The 27,523-nt window shown below is 33.9% G+C and overlaps 1 protein-coding gene across 1 annotated transcript in view; it reads left to right on the top strand.

The window, feature by feature from the left end:
• Positions 1-27,241, top strand: part of LOC149800878 (zwei Ig domain protein zig-8-like) — a 68,964-nt gene extending 41,723 nt beyond the window's left edge. Inside the window, exons 2-7 of the mRNA XM_089954899.1 lie at positions 7,407-7,531; positions 11,634-11,847; positions 12,224-12,244; positions 20,277-20,567; positions 22,399-22,422; positions 26,726-27,241. Coding sequence (XP_089811025.1) covers positions 7,407-7,531; positions 11,634-11,847; positions 12,224-12,244; positions 20,277-20,567; positions 22,399-22,422; positions 26,726-26,850 — 800 coding nt within the window. The 3' untranslated portion in view covers positions 26,851-27,241. The remainder of the gene's footprint in view (positions 1-7,406; positions 7,532-11,633; positions 11,848-12,223; positions 12,245-20,276; positions 20,568-22,398; positions 22,423-26,725) is intronic.
• Positions 27,242-27,523: the final 282 nt, after the last annotated feature.

Genomic DNA, 27,523 nt, shown 5'->3' with positions numbered 1-27,523 from the left:
GTATTTGTAAATTATAAATGCAAATATGCTTGACACTTTTGCAGCATTATATTATCAGGAAATATGTTGGACTAGTAGTTCGTCCAGACATTTCACTTCTTTACGATGTCATGATTTTTGGATATATTTTGAGTATCGCACAAGGGAAGCGAGTGATGTACATTGCTCCATTTGTATCACAGTTGAGTTGGCGTTTTTTTGTAAAAAAGAAGCAAAACATGATTTAAGATTAGAAATGACTGCGCATGAGCCAGGCACATAAGATTACTGCTCTTTTTGTGGCTTTTGACAGTTGCAGGTAACGAGACAGTAAAATCTGTTTGTGACCCAAATGTGTGGATTTTTGTAGAAACATTTCATTTATAAACATGGATAATTTTTGCTAAATTATTTGAGTTGTATTGTAGTTTGCTGTCCTCGCTGGAAAATAAAAGGATAAAGAATTTCATTAGATTTAGTGCATTTAAATATTTGACATTACGTCCTTTGAATACAGATTGTGATAAGACTGATTGTTAATATTGAAGGCAGTATAGGGTTAACTGAAAATTGTAATAGTCTAAACATTGCAACACTGAAAAATCATCCTTTGACAATAATAATAATAATAATAATAACAACACCAACAACAACAACAACAATACTACTACTAATAATAATTATTTATTCAGGTTCAGACATAGATGCATCTTTGAATGACCATATATTCCATTGTTTTGATAATTCCCACTTATGCACATCAGCAGGCGGCATTTGATGAGTGGAGAAACACAGCATTTAAATGCATACCCTTACCAAATCATTTAACGTTTGTCCACGTACTTTTTTCTGCACTATAATGGCTGGAGTCGGACGCATGTGTAACTCCCTAATTATTGTAATTCCAGAAGGTGAATGCTTTTCAAATTGTTGTGTATGCACAATATGGACATTTATAAGCTAAACGTCTATATATCAAAAACACTTGTACTCACAATATAAGGACATACTATATTTTGATTTGTGCACATGCTATAGCTGGATAAGGTTTATACTTATACAGTTGCTTTATGTTTTATAATATCCATGCGTACCAGACCAAAAATGAGAGATCTATTTACATAAATACTTAAACGCAATAATCAATTCCCCTGGAAAGAGCTCTGGAATGCATCTGTAAAATATAGGATAACATTTTCTCTAAACGCAACGTGAACCGGTTTGTAGATATTTATATTCGATCACGTATAATCTTTATTGTTTAAACACTCAAAGGATTTAGTGGCATTAGCTTTGTCTGTTGTAAGATATAAGATTGTGATCGAAGTATGAAGTTATGTATCTGTATGATCAAGACAACGCTATAGCGTGCCGGTTTCTGCCTACTTCAAATTGCTTGCGGTGAGCTGTGATATTATTTTAATTTTTACCGACACAAGCTTATTGATTTTAATTTGTGTGAAATTTGTTTTAGTAATCTTCTTTTAATCATGTGTTGATTGCGTCATATAATAGTAGCCATTAACGAACAGTAAACTGGGATATCTTTGAGTTCCAAGCCCTAGTCCCAGTTATGTCGGTACACATGCATAATGAAATTCGTACTTTACATCGTAACATTTGTACGACTCAAACTTCTGTTATATGTATGGGCTCTTAGACAAATGAGGACAAGAGTTAAAGAATATCGATTGTCAAAATCGGTGATCTTGTGGCGAAGTTGCTGGGGTGGGGATACTTCTGAGTAAGTGTAACATTGTTACAGGTTTATAGTTTATATGCACAATGTTATATTTTAATTTTTGTATTGCTATAATTAGGATTAGCGTTACAAATAAGTATTATTAAAATATTGTTTCCTCAACAATTATTACAAAATCTGAACAGAAATTAAGTCATGTGTTGATATTAATTTCTGCTTTTTACAATGTGGAGCACTGGGTTTGTTTTAAATGTATTTTCTTTGCTGTACCTCATTTATCACATTTCCTATTTTGCATTCTTGTATTCAAATAATTCATGTAAGACAGTAGTACCTGATTACTGTTATTATGATTTTGTCGGTGTTCTAGTAGTTAAGTACAAAGATATAGAGAGCAATATGTTATCCAGGAACGTATATATATATATATATATATATATATATATATATATATATATATATATATATATATATATACTTGAATACATGTATAGTATGTACGCTGTATCAATGACATACCACGACATGTATAAATTTTTCATTAAAACAAAACGAGGCATGCCGAGTTTCCGTTTAATGAAACATTTATATAACGGGTGGTATATCATTGATACAGCGTACATACTATACATATATTTTATTTATATCACATACAAATACGCATATTTGCACTTTGAATGGAGTTACAATATGTTCCGGGCAACTGTGTGCTGACCAAGTGAATGAACTCCTCACATCCCTGTGAATGTGTTCGCTACAAAATGCAGTTCTACGATTTTTCTTGTTGTTCACAATCACATATGCAAATTAATAAGTTGGTTTTGTTTTTTTAGTTTCTATTTTTATTCACATTTATTAAATCAATATATGACACACGCATGATTTAAACATGAAATATGGTTTTTATGAAGAAAGTAGTGCACTACAAACACGGTTAGCTTCGTGTACACTGAACCTGAGCTGTCAGGTATTCACGTAATGGAGTATGAAAATTAGCGTGGCATAGAAACTAAGCGAAATGACGAACATCGTCGTATGACACATGCAAAAATCCCCAACACTCGTATCTTCTTGGATTTTCACCCGTATCTAACTACTTTAATCCACGGGGGGGGGGGGGGGGGGGAGGCGGGGGCGACCATTTGGACATTTGCATGTTTATTAATCAATAATCGATTTGTAGAGCATTATAATAGGTTTAAGAAACAACAACAACAAAGCATTAAATACGATACAGTATGTGTGCCTCGTAACTGTTACATATATTTGATTTAATTTATATTTGATTTAATTTGCGTCTGATTTAATTTGATTGTTTGTGGGTTTTGGAATCTTTCTATTTTCTTTACATGTCAATATAATGTAAATTTGTATACTAGAAATTTAATATTTTCCAGAAAATTCAGTTTGACCCGAGTTTTTCCTTAGGTATCTAATAATTGAAACACTTGTTTCTATTTTTGACTAAGTTCCTGGCCTTGATTGAGGGTTAAGTAAACTTTTTCTTGTAGTAAAATGATTGATTCTTATCAAGGACACACATGAGCTATGTGACTTTTACAAGTAAACATGATCACGTCATCCTCTATTTCGCAATTAGGCATTTCCGAAATTGCGAAATACTTAGTATTAATAGGGACGTTTGGAAAGTTAGAACGGAGAGTCCGGGGCTTTTAAACACTTGATGTCAAGTTGTTTTCTTATGTTGTGCCAAGTAATGAAGTATTGAAGTTATGAGGTTTTGAGTTATATGTTAATTTTTCTTCAGGTTATTTTGACTCTAGAAGAATAATTTGTTTCTCTGGAAATATTATTATATATAGGTTGAGGATCGTTGTAGATTAGGTTTCTAAATGACTTAAAAATTATATTAAACGGACTAACGATTGCCGCAAACAAAATCAACTTATGTATTAAAATCAGATCTGGCAAAGTAGTAGCAAAAGTAGTAGTAGTAGTAGTAGTAGTAGTAGTAGTAGTAGTAGCAGTGATAATATTAGTAGAGTTGGTATTGGTTTGGTGAAGGTTTTGTTACGGTTTAACATCATTTCTCAGCACATAACAGGCTTTACAGTAGTATTAGTAGTAATAGTGGTACTGGAAATAGTAGTAGTAGAAGTGCTGGTAGAAGGAGAGAAGTAGAAGTTAGGTGCAGCATTAGCAGTAAAATTAGTAATAGTCGTCCATTTCATGGAAATGTTTTTGTCTCACCCATAATCATTCATGCAGTGAAAATTGCTTAGAAATCAGGTACTGATATGGATAACTTTCTTCTGCGTACCAGGGCTCATATGGACAACGTTCTTTTGCATACCAGGGCCCATATAGACAACGTTCTTTTGCATACCAGGGTCCATATGGACAAGGTTCTTTTGCGTACCAGGGCCCATATGGACAGCGTTCTTTTGCATACCAAGGCCCATATGGACAACGTTCTTTTGCATACCAGGGCCCATATGGACAACGTTCTTTTGCATACCAGGGCTCATATGGACAACGTTCTTTTGCATACCAGGGCCCATATGGACAACGTTCTTTTGCATACCAGGGCTCATATGGACAACGTTCTTTTGCATACCAGGGCCCATATGGACAAGGTTCTTTTGCATACCAGGGCCCATATGGACAACGTTCTTTTGCGTACCAGGGCCCATATGGACAGCGTTCTTTTGCATACCAAGGCCCATATGGACAACGTTCTTTTGCGTACCAGGGCCCATATGGACAACGTTCTTTTGCATACCAGGGCCCATATGGACAAGGTTCTTTTGCATTCCAGGGCCCATATGGACAACGTTCTTTTGCATACCAGGGCTCATATGGACAACGTTCTTTTGCATACCAGGGCCCATATGGACAAGGTTCTTTTGCATACCAGGGCCCATATGGACAACGTTCTTTTGCGTACCAGGGCCCATATGGACAACGTTCTTTTGCATACCAGGGCCCATATGGACAACGTTCTTTTGCATACCAGGGCCCATATGGACAACGTTCTTTTGCGTACCAGGGCCCATATGAACAACGTTCTTTTGCATACCAGGGCCCATATGGACAACGTTCTTGTGCATACCAGGGCGCATCAACGTGGAATGAATTGCCTACTGAACTTAGACACATGACACAGTGATCCCATTCAAGAGTGCTCTTAAAACGCACTTATTTCGACTGCAAGAGCAAACTTAAAGACCTAAAAATGTTTCCTACCTTAAATATTTTCAGCATGTATTTTTTTCTTCTAATTTCATGGTGTTTGTTTTTTGTAATCATATCATTATATATGTTTTTGTTGTTATAGGCGTTGTTTAAAGTTGTAAAGCGCTTAGAGCTTCTAACGATTAGGCACTATACAAAGTCCTCATTGTTATTATTATTATTATTATTATTATTATTATTATTATTATTATGTTGGTAAAGAATAAAACCTGCATAGACTCTTCCACCTTTTGCTGCAAAGGCTGATATTAATACACGTGGTTGGAAATGTTTCAATAGTTGGAGCAGAATCCACTCTATTTCCTAGTTTAATCGATTGGTAACTTCTCTCTAACCATGATGGTCATAGAGATGTTTAGCTGATTCCAAATATTGCTCTGTTCATTATGTACAAGGTTTTTACAGGTATCAGCAAAAGAAAAACTTATCAAATATGCATATATCAACCCAATCCAAAATCAAACGCAATACCGATGTAGCCTTGCACTGATGATATTTATCTTGGCAAATATAATAAATGACTGTCACATGACTTATGAACAAAATTTGTATGTGCCTCTTAATTGTTCCAAACGATGACATCCCGTTGATGGAAAAGTATCTAATTGTTCCAGCATCTGTCAAAAGCTGTTAATTCTATATTAGTGTTATCTGTCTTACTGAACCTTCAAAGCCAAAATAGTCGCTGCTTCCATTATCCCAGCTTGTTACCTTTGGTCACCATCTTGATATAATATAAGAACATAATATGATGCTACATGTTAGACGAATTTACCTTTTGACAACTGAAAAAGTAGTCCATACGTGTATAATAATGGACGAATATGTTGGCGCATATTGCTGATAATAATCGGAATCTGAATCGTTGTCAGAACTTCGGATTTCTTTGCATCTGAACCCCCTTCCAATCCACGAATAGAGCAAGATTATTAACAAGTAATGAACTTTATTCGAGCAATATCACATTGAATTACTCATGTATGACGCCATGATAGCATTTACAGCAGTCTTGGCAGCGTGTAAATTGTGAAGTGTCTAACACATAAAAAGAGGCTCTACTACCTACTAATAATAGGTGATCAACTAGCAGACATGTAAAATGGAGAAACATACAATTGTGAGTTTAAGTTTTGCTTTGGTTTTGTATTTCACGAAACATAAACATACGTAGGTGATTTCAGTACCGAGGCAAATGGAGTGAAGTTTCTTACCAAGGACACCCGACAGTAACCGACTGCTGATCCCTCTGTAGGATTCAAGCCCGCACCATTCTTTCACGAGTCTAACACGTTAGTCACTGAACCAACACTGTTTGTGCCTCCATGTGATATGAAAGAGCACTCATTAGGCGTATTATACTTCCCCTAGCTAGCACTTAAATACCACATCGCGGTCTCGTCGGCTTATAACCATAACGAATGAAAGATCCCAAACAAAAAATAATCTGATTTAGTCTTTGATGGTTTTATCATTATTACAACAATCAAATAAGCGAAATTCAATTTCACAAGCCCTATTATTTTGATATTGGAGTTCATATTTTCTGACATTTCATATGTATGAATAATGAATCCATTCCTATATATTCAACTCTGGCTAAAGATACGCTCCAAGATGTATCCACTTCAAGCTTTGTTATGTCAGTGATTATACACGTTGCATCCACATCTGTTTAAGCTGAAATATAATATTGCTTGGCATTAAACAAATAGATTTAGCAATACTATTTATAACTTTGATTCAATTTTTTTCTATAATTTACAATAAGGGGTATTTATTCTATTATCGTTAGATGCGAATTAAAAAGAAAGAAAGTCAATGCAGGATTCAGACATTTGTACCTTCTTTTGTAAGCTGTACAGCTAAAATCTCTTACAATTATTATAAAAGGCATCAATGGTCTGACAATACACATAGAAAAATCGACAGACACACTGATAACTAAGCTAATATATTTGGTAGATACCTACATACCTACCTACCTATTTACGTTCATACATACGAATGTACCTACCTACCTAGATAGCTACCTATTTTGCTACCTATCTACCTACTGACCGACTCACCTACCTACCAACCTAAATACCTACCTACACCTACATACTTACATACATACATACATGCATACATACATACATGCATACATACATACATACATACATACATACATACATACATAAATACATACATATATACATACATGCATTTTCCATCGTTTTGCTTTTAACTGTTTGATTTTATTATCGCTGTTCGATAATAAACCTTTTATCAACTGTTGTTAATGCTCTGTATACTCTTTTCTATAGCGCTAAAGAGCCTAACAGTGCTGGTGCGACATAAAACTAGAAACAATAAACCAATCAAACATACTAAAATTTTAATCAATATTGATATTCATGGACTAAACTTTTCAGAAGATGACGTGTTGATCTTTGCTTTAATCAAACAAAAGCAACATCCTGTCGATTTCTTTTCACATAGTTTCAGCGATATCGTTTTATATTTTCAGGAGAGAATGCAAAGTATTTCACCACAGCGATTCCGGCTTTTCTGGAGAAACCACAGAATGCCACCTATACCGCAGGGGAGTTGGCTATCTTATACTGCTCTGTCATTAATCTCGGCACCAAAACTGTGAGTTTATTTATATCCAAGACAGGTGTTTACGAATTATTTTACTTTTGGGGTATTAATATTGATTAGTTTATATATATATATATATATATATATATATATATATATATATATATATATATATATATATATATATATATATATATATATATATATATATATATATATATATATTACAAGCTGACCTACAAGCATTAAGTAATATATAATTTACCGTAAAAGCTAACCTTTCTTGAAGGGGCAAAGGTTTTGGATTTGCCTGTTGTCAGTCGTAATCCTTGCCAAAGCGCGTATGGTGTATTTTGTTTAGGCCCCACCTGTGCATGGGAAATTTATGGTCAGTCTACTAGATTATTTGCTAAGTTGAAATAATCTTTCCTACTTCGTTTTAGGTGTCTTGTTAAAGCATAATCATTCGCATCTTTCTGGATTATAAATATCAACGTTTGATGGAATTTTTCAGCCAAATTACCTTTCCAAGTTTAAGGTGAGTTTCACTTTTATTGGTGGATGAGGATAGTGTTAGGACTATAGTCTTAAGCACGGTAAAAGAAAAGCCAACAAGTTTATTAAAATTCAAAAAATAATTTAATTCCATAGAATGCAAAGTGAAAATATAAAACGAACTTACAGTAGTTTGAATTACATCCCATATAATCCCAAAAGTTCTATAAAATGTCCAAAAGTACAGTGTTCCCAATGATTTCCAGTATAGAATGTGCTGATGTGTCAATATCATTGAATGAGTTGATGCTACAACAATCTATATGTAATCCAGAATGTCCTTTAATTATATCAAAATAATCCTAAAGTAGTGATTTAGTCCAAAGTGTATATGTGCACTTTGTAATTCCAATGAATACTCTTTAAATAAATTATTCCTCTCAAACTTTATCTGAACACATCGGTAAATATATGTGCACTTTGTAATTCCAATGAATACTCTTTAAATAAATTATTCCTCTCAAACTTTATCTGAACACATCGGTAAATACTTCTACAGGCCCATGATAAAGGAGGCGTAAAGGAGTTTTTGTGTGATTCTGAACCTTAAATAAAAAGAAATCAAGACACGATAAGATGACCAGAATGTGGGTCATTTTCCCATTAAATTCGTAAACAAGTTATCTTATAGAATATTCTAAGGCCAGTCCTTCATCTCAGATATCAGTAACTCCTAATGTATAACTTACAAATTATACACGAAAGCTACGCTTTTTAGATTCTTCCAAGTTTAACAGGCCATGTCAACACGCTTACGTTGTTTTTAATTATACAATCATGGGCACAAGTTGGCTTTGTAATAGGTTGTATCCATATGACCCTTACAGTCTATAATCATGGACAAAAGGTTTAACACACAATATAGATATACATAACAGTAGTATAAAATTGAAATGTGAGAAAAGCTATTTTAGTTTTCTGTTTACCTTGGAATATATGATGATACTAAAAAATAAACGGATGTCATCATTTCGGTTCGGTTTGGACTTTCACTCAATGTCTTTATAAACATAATCACAGAGATGTCGTTGCCTTTTATCGTACAATTTGCAACGCCTTTTCATTCATCCCTATTTCCTTGTATATGTGACTATTATTTCTCCCGTAATGCAAATACTTGACTCCGCACAATGATTACGTTTGTGTTGAATGTTTTTGTCTTCGTAAGCGACTTTTGCCCAGAAGATAAAGAGCTTGTTTAGCTCACGGTTTTGAAATATTAGTCAATCAGTTCATACCCGCACCTTTACATACATACATACATACATACATACATACATACATACATACATACATACATACATACATACACACACACACGGATATTTGTAATATCTGTATCATGTATTAAATTTATAATATAATTTTCGTTTATGTTATTTTGGGACTATGACGTTTATATTTTAATTCTATAATTCAGCCGCTGGCTCATACAATAGTAAAGAATATGTACATTACGTTGTAAGAATCTCACTCATAAACTAAGGCCGAGAGCTAAGGTCAAGTAAAGAACTATTTAGTTCAAATACGCCACGCTTTAATTTTAATGGAGGTCATATAAACATCACGTAAAAATAAGACGCATTTTGTATCTATATATGCACGCCCTAATTGGTGATTGGTTGAATAATTTGAGAAGGTTAGAATATGACTCTGTGATTTATGTTGAAATAATACGACTTAATTATTCCAAAATATTTTTAAGTTAATTAGACGCTGTGGATTTGATACGCATAAGGTGACTATAAAAGATAGTTCAGGCACCGCGAATTCATTATTCAGTCTCTACCAGTTTTGTTAACGTCGTTGCGAAGAAATAGTGAATTATTTACAATATGTATTCGTTGGATTAAGCCGAGTGGAATAGCTTTAATTTAAACAGTCAGTATCAATTTGGAGATGTAAATTTATTCGAGGACTTAAATACTTAATTAATTCTATCGGATTATGAGAAACATTCAATAATTTCAGTAATATTCTGCGTTCATGGGATTAATATTGAAGTAAAAGCATTTTGATTTAGAACTGTTATTCTTTAGTGATGCTAGCACGGTAGAGCATAAACGCACTGGAACCTTCATTTCCGGATTAGTGGAAAGTTAATAGTACAGTTTAATATAACATTCTAGGAATTCATAAAATGTAGGTCGTTTATAATTCTTTCATTTCGTTTGATTTCATATTTCGTTTAAATAAATTTACATTATGGAAAATTGAATGCCTGTTGAGTTAGCCTGGCCTTGTTACTTATATTTAAGCCCCTAGATGTAATAATACCTAACAATCTACATACCCACGTAAATACCTATGCATACATGCATGCATGCATGCATGCATGCATACATACGTACGTACGTACGTACGTACGTACATACATACATACATACATACGACAGCTGTTTTCTTCGGACAATTTACATATGTACTATTTACATACTTGCAAATCAGGTAATTCTATTTTTCAAGAAGTCATTTTCATGTTCAAATTTCCTGCGCGTGACTTATGTAGCTGACTGAAACAGAGAGAACGTAATAGGTTAATGTAAGGATGCATTTTTATGGCTACCTAAAGTTTGTTTAATGACACCATATTAAAATAATGACCATATGGTGAGAATAGAAAGTTAAATTCCGAAAGTGCAAAATGAAAATGCATATAGACACCAACGAGAATAAATTCGTGCATGGGGAGGGACAAGAGGTTTATATTGTTAATTATTCAATACGTTCATGGGGAGGGACACGGGGTCATATTCTTATTTATTCAATGACGCCTCCTCTCAGAGTTCAGAGCCGGAGATCTAGTAAGTTTATTGTGCTCATCCGATTTCGTTGTTCACTTTTGTGCTGTGACATATTCCAATTACGATGATATCTTTCATATAGTGGCCCTGTGAAGAAGGCTGTTCTGTCAGATCGGTCTACAGTCGTCATCCCCTTTGGTTTTTCGGGCTCTATTCCATACTGAACTGAAGGCATTGTGCATGTTATTAAACATGTCACATTTTGTGGTTTGTGTAACATAGTGCTGATGTAAATTCTGCGTTGTTTATATCCGTTACTATGCTTGAAAACGTGCTTGCTTTGAAAATGTTTTGCCATGTCTTGCATCCTGTACCTCTGACAGTTCGGACGATCATTTCGTTGTTTAGATTGTTAGGGTATTTACTTTTATCATGACGAAGATGTCTTTCAGATCATTTGTTTAGTGGTATGATAGGATTTGTTGAATTGGAAATATATATTATTTTGTATGGTTCAGCTGACTCAGTTTTTCTCAGTGAATTTGGATGAGAAGTCTCGACTAATTGCATCATTTCAAAATTTTACTTTGTTTTGTGTGCAAAAGATTGTCCCGAATTTCCTAGTTGCATTTTCTATGGCATACGTCACACTGTTTCTATCATAGTACAGTTTGAGTAAGTATAGAGACAGTTCTTTAGATCGTGTCTATTCACTGTCTAGTCTCGCAGAAGATAGAAATTATTCAGCCCGTTTTAGAAAGTTGACTTGAAACTGACACGCATGCAAGGTCATGTATATACAACTCTCGTAGCTTCTTTATTCCAGGTGATTAGTTGTAATTTTCTGCTAACAGGTTGTGTGGAAACGTGCAGACGAAAACAACCCTCTTACAATTGGGACGCTGACATTTGCGCCAGATGATCGTTTCCAGGTAAAAAACGTGCCACACAAAGACCAGTGGAATCTTCTCATAAAGAATGTAAAAAGAGAGGACGAGGGAGAATACGAATGCCAGATAAGCACCACAGACAGAGGCTTGAGACAGTCAGTATTTTTAAAGGTAGAAGGTACGTTAGTCAACAATGTAGAAACAACATGCTTATAGAAGCAAAGCAAGTAATACGGCTTTAATTAGTTTTTGTTAAAAAGTTTATTTCAAATATACTACGCTTCCTTTTTAAATCGTCCAAAATTAGACAATGGTCAGTTCTCTGATACTGGAATGGATGATGGAGTAAACTGTGTGAAACATACTCTAAAATAATTGTTAGCTTTTTACATTCGACAAGCTTCATTGCGCTCAAAATTTAATTTATAACTATTTCAACCATTGTTTTCATCTGGTAATATTGATTAACCTAACCAAATCTTGTTATGAACCCTAGTCTATATTATGCAGTCCTACTGTCGTCATGACTAAAGGTACATATTTGTCTTTTACAGAGAAACCCGAGATGACACCTGGTAAGCTGATATACTCATAGTTTCATCTTTTAAGTAAGAAAAAGATCAAACGACAAAGCTTAAAATAATACATTCTTTTTAGTTACATCATCATCGAAAAAAGTATTCTCCAGTATTCGGTTATGTATACCTTAGCAGGGAATCACATGTAGTGTACGTGCAAATATAGACTAGATACCATTGGATCTTCGGTGAGTGTTAGCTTTATTATCATATCCAGAAAGAGGTACTGTCAGTGAATCAGAATGTAGGTAAATCATATTTTAAAAGATACTTGTTCAGTTCTTCTGACAGTTTTTCCTATTTATAGCAAATCATCTTAAACAAGGTAAAATAAAAAGCGAAAATAAAAAACAGCTACAAACCAAAGCTCTCCAACACCAAAGAAGCTGGCATGCTGTCGACTGGAAATTACAGGTAAGCAGCGTCGTAGTTAGACATAAGCAGGCTTATAATGTCTAATTCAAGTGGGTGATCATTTTAACATAGAACGTCAGACATTCTCTGTTGACTACACTATACAATTATTTGACGAATAATTTCAAAAACTGTTAAAAGATCTTTAAGACCAACACAACAGTCAATCATTGAAATCACAGTAATAAATTATTGATGTTTTTCCTTGGAGTTATTAAATTAGCAGCCTCCTCCAAGTCTCGGCTATCTGCCATTTTGGTACATCGAGACGAAGGCGAAGCAGATCATTGCAGGTAACTCTAGTTTGATCAAGTTTTTATCATAAAATCAAACAAAGTTATTTTTACATACCGTATTATGCTAGTTTGTAAGTTATATATAATAAACACGATTTGTTGATATAGCTAAATTTGAAATGATAAACATGATCATACATCTCAGCCTACTGAGCTATTCAATAAATATGCAAGAAAACCACTTGTTCTTGTTTCATCCACTTTCTTGTGGTACTGAATATTTTAGTTTAAAAAAATGAAAACGGTATATGCAAATACACTAAGAAAGGGAAAACATTTGCGTTTTGCACAATCGAAAAAAAATTTCCATAAATAACTTGTCTTTTCAACAATTTTCTATACTTAATTAAAATAATCTCTGGAAGACAATCGCAATCAAGGTGCCTTGGTAGGATGATCTATCTACTTAGCCGAAAGAAAGCCACAGGTAGCTGTTATGTGATTTTGAATACAGTAAATATACCCTACATTAGATATATCAGAAACAACATGCTTATCGAATCAGATATAAGTAAATTAATTATCGCGAATTGTTAGGGTTGTCCATCGATCAACTTTGGTTTCCTTCCAAATTGTACGATTTTACACTTAACGTTCTGAGTAACAGGGTACATGCATGTATGTATGTATGTATGTATGTATGTATGTATGTATGTATGTATGTATGTATCATACAATATATAAAGCTAAACAAATATTAAATTCGTAATAATATGGGGTACATTTTGTTAATATAAACCTCCTTCTATTAAAACGTCCGGAAATACATCGGTGGGTGAAGAATGAGCTAACATCTGTTTATAACTAAACATTTAAGAAAGGGCTTAACGGATTAGATGTAACATCTGGTTAAAACTAAACATTTCAGACAAGGTGAAAGTGGCTCAAGATGTCTAAAAGAATCATTGATCTTAATTTTTTATACTTTTGATTGAATCTACAGAATAACAGTACAAGATGAATAATTATTTAATTTACAAATGTAATAAACTCCTGGAAATCAGCCTATTCCAAAGGTTGCATTATTATTTAATACGGTGAATTGTTGTTTAGCGGTGTGGATTGTAGATATCCCTATTTCATATGAAAGCTCTATATTTACATTTGCTCAAGATCTATTATAACGTTTTAACTGTATATTGATTTTATTCAACAAATGTCAGTTACAGAAAGTTCGCAAAATGAATCTAAAGGATAAATTCTAATCTTCTGCTCCCCTCCTTAAAAACACACATCTTTTTGGATCGCGTGCGAAACGGATGATCGATAAATATTTATATGATGTTGATTAATTTTGTAGAAAGCGTAGCGTCTCCATTACATGAGTTATTATAGTAAAAGAAACTTAAAAACCTGACGCGTTGTGAGAGTTACAGTTTGTTCGAGATGTCGTTTATTTCGATATTTTAGTATGTCCAAGGCAAGAGAAGACAGTTTGTAACAACGGAGAAAAGTCGTGTTTCTAATGCCGAATATTCAAGTAATTGGTCTTTGGTTATCAAAATTTTGTTGTTTCCATAGAGACCAATATTCCACGTTAAAAGACCTACAAAAGACTTAGTCCAATTTGTGTTTTTTTATATTTTAAATATACATGCTCATTACGTGTTGAATAGCAAAGCAAACTCAATACGTTCAGAGATGCGGAGGATGAGCATGCCGAATTAACTTTCGAGTGTTTGCAGTAGGTAGAAAAGCGTACTCTCCTGTATATATTTCCAGATAAATGTTATTTTCTGACAATGAAAGTCGCACAACTGATGCTTTCCATCATTACACAAGTGTTAAAAAAAGTTTATTACGCTGGCCCTCTACTTCCACATTTCGTGTTTGGACTCGGTATGTTTACCAGACGGATAAACTTCGTTTCTGTTTGTACTACTGTGCGCCCGAAGTTATAACATGCAAATCTGGCAACAGCTTCCATTCCTCTCACCTTATGTTAGCGATTCATTTTCAATAGTAAAAGGGATAATCTTTAAGAGTCTTTATGCACAAATAAACGATGTCAAATCGAGCAAGTATTTTATTTTTTCAACCATTCCGTGCAACCAAAAACTTATATTTTAGATCATGACAACAGCGAGGCTGATATATTCCAAAAAATTTTATGTTGGAACAATCCAACCGTCTGGTTGATGTTATCCGAAACTGTTATTATAGAACATTGTAGAGGTCTGGTTCATGTAGGCGAAATATTGTTTTTTAAAAGAATTTCAGCGGTCAGGTTGATGTTGTCAAAAGCTGGTCTTTTAAAGCATTCCAGCAGCCAGGTTGATGTTTTTCTGAAACTGACATTTTAGAATATTCCATCAGCCACGTTGATGTAACTTAGAGCTGGTATTTTATAGCATTCCTGCGATCAGGTTGATGCAGTCCAAATATTGTATTTTAGAGCATTCCAGCAGTCAGGTTAATGTAGTCAAAACCTGGTATTTTATAGCATTCGAGTGGTCAGGTTAATGTAGTCCAAAGATTGTATTTTGAATCATTGCAACGGTCAGATTAATCGCTCAGATGTATTCTTTTCTTGCATAATTTGTTTTGGCTTGATCAGTTTCAATGTTTGTTTCCAAACGATGCATGTATGAACTCTTTCCATAGTATAGTAGCCATGTGTCCTCAGAAAATGAAACAGAGCAAGCGTACACATTTCATAACCAGGATACAATATTTAAGGAATTTTCGCCCGCTTCATTTTTCTTTAGTATCAATTTTATATTTGTTTCCAACAGCATTAAAACATCATAAGTTTAAGTTAATGACACTTTATGAACATCTTCTCTTTTTGGTATAACAACTGCGACGAACAACACAAAAAATATTCTGTACTCTCTTTGACAGTTTTGTTTCATCTTATTTCTAACAAATAAAATGGAATACTTCCGGTTGAGGCCTTTCTTTTACCTATCATGTCATCTAAAAGTTTAGATATTATTCGCTATAATAACAAATTGTCAATAGGGTACTGGCTGATATTGGAAATCTCATATCCTTATTTACGGATTTAATTGTAATGCATTATTAATTGGCATAGTAATGAACTTCAAGTCAGAACTACATTTTGTGGTCTAAATGGACTCATTTGAAAACGTGCTGTGTTCTAAACGATTTCCTTATATTCAGGCTACAATATATGGGTATTTTTACTATAGCACGAGCAATATATTTGCCCTTATTGAGAAACACGTAAGAGTCTTTCCAATACCTGCTGTTGAAGTGTATTCATGATACATTTTGCGGCTTTTTCTTTGATCTAATTCAGCATTGCAATTTACCGTTCATACATAGTATATTCCTGATGGTTGATAAAATATCGCTCTCTTTTCCTGGCTTACTGTCATTTATACTTTCGTGTCCGAAATTTGGTCTAATACTGTTGACCAATTGCGCTGATAGCCTTTTTGTTATCCCTGTGTTTGGACAAGTCATGAATGTTTGATGCAAACACAAAAATCAAAACATGCGTATTCTGGAATATCCACGTGAGCCGAGAAAAAAAAAATACAATATAGTAAACGGTTTAGAATATGTGTCCATAGTACGTAAATAAAAGTCTACGTGGATGATTTAGATGCTCCATCTGCAATCCGATATGTACTTTATACGTACTAGGCTAAAATTGTATCGTCTTGTAATTCCTGGATTTACCTGACCTATGCATTTGTTTGCAGCTGTGTGGATACACTGTTACGACCCCGTTATGTGGTGTAGATTTCTGATATAGCTGCATCTTCGCATACGAGCATGCTATGAAAAGCTGAAGGATATTTTCTACTGTAAAATGAGTTCCTAAATTTGCAGAGTTTACTTAAATAGTTTTTCAATGTAATTCTGACTCTTGTGATATAATTATGCTTTAAACTAATTAAGAGGGTTCAAGACGATACGCTATTCACCATTCTTGCATGCATCAGTATAACGTTATGACTTGATGCTTCTCTTCCTCTTGATATGCAATATATACACAGATCATTTCAGACACACCATTGTTCCTTGTCATTCAGACACGCCAGCGTCATTATCATTCAGTTGCACTATTGTCATTGTCATTGTCATTCAGACACACCATTGTCCCTTGTCATTGGTAGAATCTTTAGAAGGACTCTGACATTTTTCCACTGCCGTTTTATCGGCAATGATTGTGACCACTAGATGTTTGATGGGCAACAGGGTGAAAGCAAAAACATCTTTCAGCAGCGTTTAATCTTTATAATACATATATTGCACTGTAGTAATCGATGCCATGCAATATAACATCTCATACCCTGTATTGTGTTAGGAAATTTAAATTCGCATATTTTGCAGTCCAAATGCAAAGATTGAAATAAAAATTTAGTTTTTCTTTTAAAAAAACGAACACTGCAGAATTTTTTTTCAGGTTTTCTTTACAGCCTGTTTCACAATGGTTGTGATCTTAATTGGTTTAAGATAGGAATGCTTGCTTAGTGTTCAGTCTATCGTTATCAGATTCAACATCACATAGAACAGTTGATTGGCAATGTCAGTCAGCTCTTGCTGCACTAAATCTTCTTAAAATTGTATTCTCATGCGAATGTTGAAATTCCAAAATGTCAAATACACTTATTTGTGGTTTATGACAGTGAGAGCTTAAATATTCTCCAAAACAAACCAAACCAAAACAAAACGAAATGTTCAAACCTTCAGCTGTATCTTTTTATAAAAATTAAATTAAGTATATTATTTTGGTAAATAAATAATCAATTTTAATTCGTACCGAAAAGACGAAAGATTGTCTTTGCATGACAGAAGACCCAGAAAAAAAAAGAATGACGGGTGCACTACGTTTTTGTACAGGCGATGCATGGATAAAAGAGCAAAAGCAGCACAGTCTTCTAAATTATCATCATTAATTGACCAAAGACTGGCGACAAAACGTTTCAACATTATCAGAAAACTTATTCTGCATTTTTTGACACAAGATGTCCTATCTTTAAAAAATAAATATTCAATATTCCAATGCGAAGATAATTCGGTATTACCTTACAAACCCATAAGAGTCTAATACCAATGTGTCATTGCTCGTTAGTAAAAATGTGTATTAGTCAAAATCGGAGAAGTTAGGTCAGCTAAGGGCTCTGCTTTGTTTCAGATTTATTTCTTTTTCTAATTCTCCGTATCATGCTGGAAAGAATATGAGCTAATCAAATAGAACATATATCTGATTTAATTCATATTTATTTTAATTTAATTGCTTGTCAGTTTTAATTTTTATTCTATTATATCCTATTATAATATAAATTTATTCGCTGGAGATGATATTTTCCCAGAAAATTAGTTGACCTGAATCATTCTTTCGTAAACACCAGTTGATGATGTAAATCTTGACCTTGTTTCAGAAATTGTAGCAACCTTCGTAAACAAGTACTTTTTTATTTTAAAATGATTGTGTTGTCGTCAGGGTCATTTTTGGTGTACGTGACATAAACACGATCATGTGACCCCCCTTTCGATTTCTCTATTCCAGTTTTTCCATTACTACGCATTTGTTAGTTTTAATAGAGATGCTTTGAGAGATATTTCTCAATTTTGGGCTTTTTACACTGATGTCAAGTTATTTTGCTGTAGCCTGATTTTGAGTTATAATTTTCTTCAGATCAGTTGGATTTCAAAAGGATTAATTCTTTTTTCTCTGGAAATATTTTGAGGAGTGCTCACACAGATATTTTGGAAAGACATTGCTTACAAATTTGGATTTCCAATACCGGAGTGCCATTATTTGTATTTCTACAATGAACCGTAGATAAGCACATTACTGACTACAGCATACGTCATCGTCATCCATCTTGGATTTTCCATCAGGATTCGAACTTGAAATTATTAGAACATTTGTCACTAGGACTTTTGCAAAATAATTCGTGGATTATTCTTAGATTATGTTTGGATTTGATTCTTCAAATTGTAAGTTCTTCTCCTTTTTCAGTTTTACAGAATTTTTCCAGGAAAATAAATTATTTGTTAAATTTTTTAAAACTTGTTATTTTCACTCTTTCTGTGTTACTGTTTATTCGAGCCTAAACACGTAACAAACGGCAACCTGTAAATTGACAATGGTATATACTTGCCTATAAGTCGAGTTCAACTGTAAACTGCACATATCTATGTCTGGCATCGCATGGTGCACTGACACATCTGGGTCAGTGCGGTTTGTTAGAGCTAATCAGTGTAACAAACACATAGATTATGATCTTGCGGCAAATCATGGTTATGTTGGGTGCAGTACAATGGGACTTATAAGTGAGGATAAAAGGTTTATACAGCTGCATCTATAATGAAATATTTCTGTCCGTTTATAAATCCTGATAGTGGTTTGTGTCTTTCAGCAAGAAATTACTTGTTCGTTGTCTGTTGTAAATTGGAACAATATTGGAAATATATCATTAGTGTTGTTCTAATTTTCAACCCCGATTTTGATATTGATAAATTTTACCCTGGGAATCTAATATCAAACTTTAGTTACTTCGGAATTATACCACTTTCGAATATTATGCATTATTAAGACGTTTTATATTGTGTCTTAATTCAGGATCCAAGATGCAGTAGAAAATATATCTTTATTCAATAAATGAAATTTGCATTAATAATGGACACGTTTAATTTCCTTTTCATGTAATCCATTTAAAATCTTTTCATGAATTTGTTCAACTGTAAAATATCAGATTTTTTTGGAAACGGTTTGAAGAATATAATAATGCTTTCACAGACTAATACCAAAAAGCTAAAGCACATGATTTCAAATCCTTGCATTTTAATAGAGTTTCATTTTATTAGTGAAAGGGATCAGAAGCAAAATCTCATCAGTTACAAAATATCTAATGCATGACATTGTCTCTTACACATCGTAAGTCATTGACATGACATTGTTTCTTACACATCGTAAGTCATTGACATGACTTTGTCTTTTACACATCGTAAGTGGTTGACTAATTCATCGTTTCAAGCTGAACGCCAGTTTCTGTTTAGAAAAGAAAAACGGAATCAGAATGCGTTTAAAAGATTTTCATTTCATATAACGCACACTAACGTTATTTATTAGCTTTCTTTCTTTACGAGAGTTTTCTTAAATGCAGTAAACCCGACAAAAGAATCGACCAGTTTTATATTTCTCTGACTCTCCTAATATGGATGTAAACCCCTTTTCATACGACACTTATTCTATACACTTGACATCGAAAGAGCAGACTCAGTTAAGTGAGAGTTTATTTCTCAGACACAGCACTCATTTGGTTTTTATTCCATCTTTGTGCTTACCTGATACCCGACCTTTATTTAGTGACATTGATTTTGTATGCTTACAGGCATAGAGATATCTGGTAATACATACGTTGAGAAGGGTGACAAGATTAGCCTTATATGCAACGCAACTACGCAGTATTATCCACCCGAGGCACTAGACTGGTTTAGGAATGGAAATAGAATTACAACTGACGAGGACGGAGGGATAAAAATATCCAAGAAAATATCTTTAAAAGAGAACACAATCACGAGTATCTTGGAAATAGACAAAGCCCAAATGGAGGATGATGGGAATTATGTGTGTAGATCCTCGGATCTTTTAATTACAAACGTCAAACTTCATGTATTAAATGGTAAGTTCTGTATATAAAATAATTATATTCAATCTTACAGCTCAACAAGTCATCTCGTTGTGTTGCCTTGCAAAAAATATTTGTTCGACTTTGAATATTCAGTATTAAAAACTTCATGTTCAGCGTGCAGTGAAGCAGGACATTACTGATTACAAAATTTCATGCGCAATAACTTTCTTTATTCTGTATCAGTGACATGTATATAGAATTCTAGTCCTGCCACGCGAAAACAAAACATCAGTGTATCACGTGATCACCATCTCCGAGGTCATGACTTTAAAAACGCGCATAAGGTCCACCACCCAACTCCAACCCCAAGTCCCATCACGACTTGGCGTATATTAGTTTTCAATTTTAATTTTGTTATTTATTTTTTTATGTTAACTGCCGCTATGGCCTTTTGCTTGCTCTAAATAATTAGAACAGTTCACAAAAGTACCATTTGTGCGGTATATTCGGAGTTCGGTTATACCTAGGATTAGCCAGGGACAAAACGTGTACTAGTCCTAGATTGTGTACATAATTAGGCAATTATTCATCTATGGGACAGATTTTGGGCAACGACCGACGCACTAAAAAGTGGAAGATTGAGGGTGAAAAGATCAGTAGCGAAGGAAAAAAAAAGCTTATCAAATACTCAGGAATAGCTTGGCATCTGCTATTCGGACAGCAGCGTATGCACATGAACATCTGAGCCAGTAAATCAAAAGTGAGCAATCGAATCCATAATTTCGGCCTGAGAACGATATTTTCTGTTTCCATGAAACTAAACACATTTCACTTTCGACTGATAAGCACATACTGTGCCAACATACTCAGCGTACCGGGAAGATTTCTCTTTCAGAGTAAAAACGTTTACTGCAGACATTAATACGTGTACGCTGATGCTTTTTTAGAAACCTTTTGGCATTTCTTTTACATTAAGATAAATATGATATTATTTCAAGATTTTATATACACAAAACGCCACAGAAATTCACACGTCTGTCTTTGAAGATACATATACGAATAAACGTTCAGATGAGTACGTATAAATTAACAACATGCCTTGCCTTAAATGAGCTGCTACCACAACAATCATAATTAGAAGGATCTTTACTGACATTGTAACTAATGCCAGTCAATGAGGAAAGATAGAAACACAAGCAAAGCCAGAATATCCTGACTAAGAACAAAATGGTTTGAATGTTTATGTCAAGAAAACCAATAGGTTCATTACCGTTATGGGGAAAGGTAGCTCGCGATTTTAATTAGGTTATCAACGGACAGAAACACATTAGTTTGTTGTAAATTAACTTTCAGAGACAGTAACGCTTAGATCACGCAAAGAAACCATTATCATTTCCATGATATCTTACACTATATACTAGCTTCGTACTATGAACCCATGTATGTGAACTTAAGTTCAGAGCTCAATTAACCTCAACAATGATGTCATAATGATTTGAGCCATCAGCGAGATTTTTTTATATTTTCAGACGTTTTAATGAGTGATATGGCTTGTTATAAAAAAGGAGTGTCTTTCGGCCATTTTTTCTCTCTATATAGATTTGCTTAAGTAAATCACAAAATCTCGAAGACATTCTTGAAATCACGAATACCAAATAAGATAAACAATAAGCAAGCGCCATATGGTGTGAGTGATATCATAATCTCTGCGATTACCTTATGACTGTAATTACTTTTACAAGCAAATGTTTGATTTAAAATTCATGAATTACAATACTTTTAGTTTTTACATTCAGTTCAATGCCTTACGAACAAATTAGATGGTAATACAGGTGTGCATTTATACTGACATATAAATGATATAATTACTTTCTATTTACAGCTGGCACCAGCAAAGAAAGGAGAGGTAAGGTGCTGAGCTGTTATTATGAAGAGATAATTAGAGCAATCGCGCTTTCAAACATGACAGCTAGGGAAACGTAATGGTTTAGGGTACAAGGGACATATTTTATCCACAAATTTATTACTTACTCCACATGCCTAATATTCAAAATCATTAAAACTCAAATACACAAGTGAAGTCAAAAGATCAATATTTTGGGAAAGCCATGCTAAAAAAACGCATACGAATATTATTTACTGGACCTGACAAGCAAATGATAGCAAATAGCAGAGAAAATTTGTGAACCTAATCCAACATTTATACCTGCATCTTTCACGTCCACAGGTCAGTTTTGACAACAAGTGATGCTCACAGCGCATAAGCCGGCCCATTCCATAGGTGATAATTCTAGGAAACATTGTTTACTAAACAGCTTTTCAAAATCAATTGCCATCCAGACAGTTTTTGAGCTATTATACTTGCCTGAATCCACATGTCTACTGATGTGTTGCAATCTTTTATTTTTAGCCGACTATCGATTATTTCACTGTCTATATACTGCGAAGTAACTATTGGAGATGCAAATGCCTTACATCAATTTCAAGAACAATAAGAACAACACACCTAATTCAAAAATATATCTTTAATTATTAAACAATAATATTTGAAAAATCACACCATAACCTTACGTTAAGAAATTTGACAGTAAATTTACGAAACTATCCCTTGCCAACTTAACTAAGTTTCATGTACGAGGATAACGTTAGGTCTCGTGCGCATTTTCTACATGTAATTATACGGTATTAAACTCATTTTAGATGACAGAGTATACGTTGAATAGGGTTTTATGCTTTTGATTTTGCAAATAAAGATCAAGAGTATTCACAACTGTTCAGAGAAAGAATATCATGTTTTTGTAGCTGTTTGTACTGTCCTTTGCATTTATTTTTTCACATCTTCATGTTCTTGTATAGAAATTACCGAACTGACATTCATAGACAAATATATGATAATATACAGCTAGGTTATCCTCATTTATTTATGAAAGCAATACTGTTTTTGTCAAACATTTGCTGTTTACAGGTGGTTTCAAAATTGGGTCAAAAACTTTCAACAAAAATGCTTGAAAAAGTATTCCATGGTACAGTGGTAAAATATAATCCCAATTCAGTGTCTAGTATGTACTTTTTAAATACCATTGAAATCGTAGATAATTATGCAGAAGGTCATCTGGAAGACTTGTGTATATTGAACTTTTAAATGGTTCCTAATTCAGTATGAACAGATATGTTGAAGTCAGAACCACTGTCAGTGAAACACAATAGCTCATAGTGATTTTGAGGGGAAACTGCAGTATACTTGTTCCATGGCCTCCATTCTAAAGAATGACAGAGAAGTACTGTAAACCAGTTTTATTGTGTCAGGCATTCGGGCTTTATTCTGTCAGGTATTCACGAATTATGGTGTCAGGTATTCGGCTAGTTGTTAAAAAAGATAACAGCACGCTCAAAGTGTCCATAGTAATAGAACACTACTAATAGGTCACTACATTTTAAGGAAAGATGCATCTCTTTAAACAGTGGTGCGGATCTCTGTTATGGAGACTTAAAGCAGTATGTCCCATTAAGAAAGCAGGATCTAATCCTGCTTACTGTTGCCGAGTATTTGACAAGGGTTTGATAATCACCATCTGATTACTGGGGATCATGGTAGAACATCCAGCTTTCCACTTTGTTCCCGATACCAGGCCTGACCCGATAAGAGATAATGTGTGGCTTTTTAATGTAATTCATCACTATGTTGCAAGAAATTTCAAAGTGAAAAAGTACCAGAAATGGAGATTTCATAGCGAAATTGTACTAGACAGGGAAATTTTACAGGAAAAATGTAACAGACGTCGAAATTTCATAGTGAAAATGTATCGGATATATAGTTTTCTTATAGAAAATGTACAAGACATAAAGATTTCATATTGAAAATGTACCAGACATGGACATTACATAGTAAAAATATGCCAGTAATGGACATTTCAGTTAAATCGAGATTTCAAAGTGAAAATGTACCAGACACTGATATATCTAATAAATGGAATGAAAATGTACCAGACATCGACATTTCTCAGTGAAAATGTACCAGACATCGTGATTGCAAGTACATGGAGTGAAAACGTAGCAGACATGAAAATTTCTTAGTTAAAATGTACCAGACATCTTGATTTCAAAGGGAACATCTATCTGACACGGAGATTTCAAGCGGGTAGGATGAAAATGCACTACACACGACATTTTGAAGTAAATGTAATTAAAATATACCAGACACAGAGGTTTCAAAGTAAAAATGTGCCAGACATGGTGATTTCAAAGTGAAAATGTGCCAGACTTGGAGATTTAAAATTATATTTAATGTACAAGCACATGAAATAGATTAAAACTTACAAAGCGACAATTCCTCCTGATAACATATCATGAACATCCAAACATCAAATACTTTATGAGGAACACTAAGTATCAAGAATTTTATTATGGCTCGAATTGAGGAGGATGTAATATTTTACATCACATTTGATACCTAGAAGTACACAGGAAGGTCAAGTGGGGAAAAAGTAAATTCAAAGATATTACAAAAGGAAGCTGACTCATTGTGAAAATATTTATACATGTTCAAAGTGATACAGTCTAACCAGAACAAGTTAAGTTATAAGTAGATACATTTATATCGAAAATACAAATATTAATAATGAAGATCACATGAAATCTAAATAAGAATGAACGTATCTTTATGTTGAACATGTAACTATTAAGATTATTTAACCAATGTCAGTTCTGTTTTATCTATTTGAAAATTGTTTTATGCATATCTAAGAGTGTCTCCATTAACTAAGTAAAATGACTCATTATAATGTTAAATAAGCTTCTGTATGAATGTCCAGTTAGAGCAATCAAGGTTCAACCAAACCTAAAACTAAAAATGAATACATTTCATTTTGGAGTTACTTTTCTATGTTTTCCCACATTAAGGTCAATATTGCATGTACAAGATGGAACGCATACAATAGAAACAGCGGGCTGTACGATAAATTCTACATCCGTACAGTGTACCTATGTTTGTAGATCAAATTGCATTATTTCATCCTTAATGATTAATACAAATAATGTGAGGCGATTTAAGATGCATTTTGCAAAGACTTTCAAGAATCTCTGATATGGGTTAGATCTGAATTTTCGGACATATTTTATGCACAGATTTAACTAAACTGACCTCAGAGCAGCATCCCAATCACACTACTATTGCAAAGGGACATTATTGTTATAGATTATTACACACTCTAAGACCTGACTTTACTTATACAGCATATTTCGTTCAACAGCTGATCATATTTGTCTAGGTCAGAGTTCTGTTTCCGAGTCATTCAAAACATGCGCTGAGAGGGTATCACATATTACCTTTGCATGTACACATCCACCACGTTACTTTTACAACCAAAAAGAAATGCATCTCAAAATATAGATTACGTCGATTCATCTAAGCAATGTATTACTCAAGGAAAGCCTCTAAATCTATGTACGAATTACTTGGCTGGGTACTGACATGGAATCATTTTATCCTCGTCTGAACTTTTAGTACAGTGGTCAAAATTTCTTCGACAAAATAAAAAACAGTCATGGGTGACGTGGGAAAACAATCTTCATACAACCCAATCACATTCGTAACACGAGAATGTAATTGTATTAACTGATGTTGGATTTTGACGAATTAGAACCTCCTCAAGAACATATTAAATGGCGCTAAAATTTCTTTTCTATTTGACCCATGAAGGATACAGTACATCTGAAGACAAATGCATATTATATATTTCATTTAGAGTTGCCGGAATATTAGAGGTTGGCCGAATATATCTAGACATTTAAACAAATAAAACGCTAATGCATTAAATTCATTAATGCATTTCTTTCATGCTATGTCCATAATGAATTATGCTCAGTTAGAAATATATATGATTACAAAATATGTAAGATCACAAAAGTTCAAAAACACCTAGTAGCGACGGAAAATATCCCGCTTATATCTCATTAAATAATGTTTGCTAAACATTGGCACCAGCACAGAACGACAAGCTACCTGAAAATATAAAAATGTATTACCTTTACGTTCATATTCTATGATGATTACGGGATTCAACCCTTATAAAAGGTCAATGCCCTTTATATATTGCAATACACAGTTTGTCAAAATCACTAACTGGAAACTACCAATTATTAATAACTCCATGCGTTTCATTGATGAATGCTTTGGTTAGTGAGAACCTTTTTACTGTTTCTATTTGAAGGCACATCAGCTGTCGGCAGTGCTGCTGTAATTCTGCACCAGTGTGTGTATGGAAGAAGTAGGGCTGTTTATTATGTTACCATCTTGATTATCGTGTCCTGCGTGCGATATATTCAAAACACCTGAGTACCTGGCATAAGAGAAGGAAGTCAACGAGTGCAGTATCTGTGATATTTCCATACTTTGTGCCACAGCACCTTGCTTTTTCCATCTGACAGAAGCAGCATAGATGTGGATATAGGTTTCTTCTAAATGAACGTGGAAATTAAAGCGGAAAATGATGAAAACGTGTTGATTTAGAGAGACCTGGACACCTTGTAAATTGAATTACTAAATTTAATTATTTGTGGTGTACATACTTGTATGCATTGTTTCTATCTCTGCAGCATGCGGTTGAGTACAGGTTGCAGACCACGTGAACACTTGCTGTCGTATTTATCGGCAGTAACATTATCGTTATGTCTCTAGTGATTCAAGTTTGAAGGCAAGCGTAATAAAAGTTATCAATAAGTATTGACAGATGTGTGGTATTTCTTGTTAAAAGATGAGATCCCTCACAAAATTATGACTGGGTAGATTCCAGGGGAATTGTTTGTTTAACGTCCATTACAGTAACGTCGAGTTTAGAAGAAATGGTTACATTTAAATCAGTTTTGTATCATTCACGTAGTTTATTCGTTTAGATAAAGTAAAGATATAAGTCATTACATATCAACTTACAGGTGTCGTTAAAAGTATCATTTAGCTTAATTCGTCGTGGTACTGCTTTCGAACGAAAACTGTCTGTCGGACTTCAGTG

This window comes from Sinohyriopsis cumingii, chromosome 4 (genome assembly GCF_028554795.1).
Source record: "Sinohyriopsis cumingii isolate HCF-2022 chromosome 4, ASM2855479v2, whole genome shotgun sequence".
Lineage (NCBI taxonomy): Eukaryota > Metazoa > Mollusca > Bivalvia > Unionida > Unionidae > Sinohyriopsis > Sinohyriopsis cumingii.
This window is presented reverse-complemented; position numbering and strand designations above follow the sequence as displayed.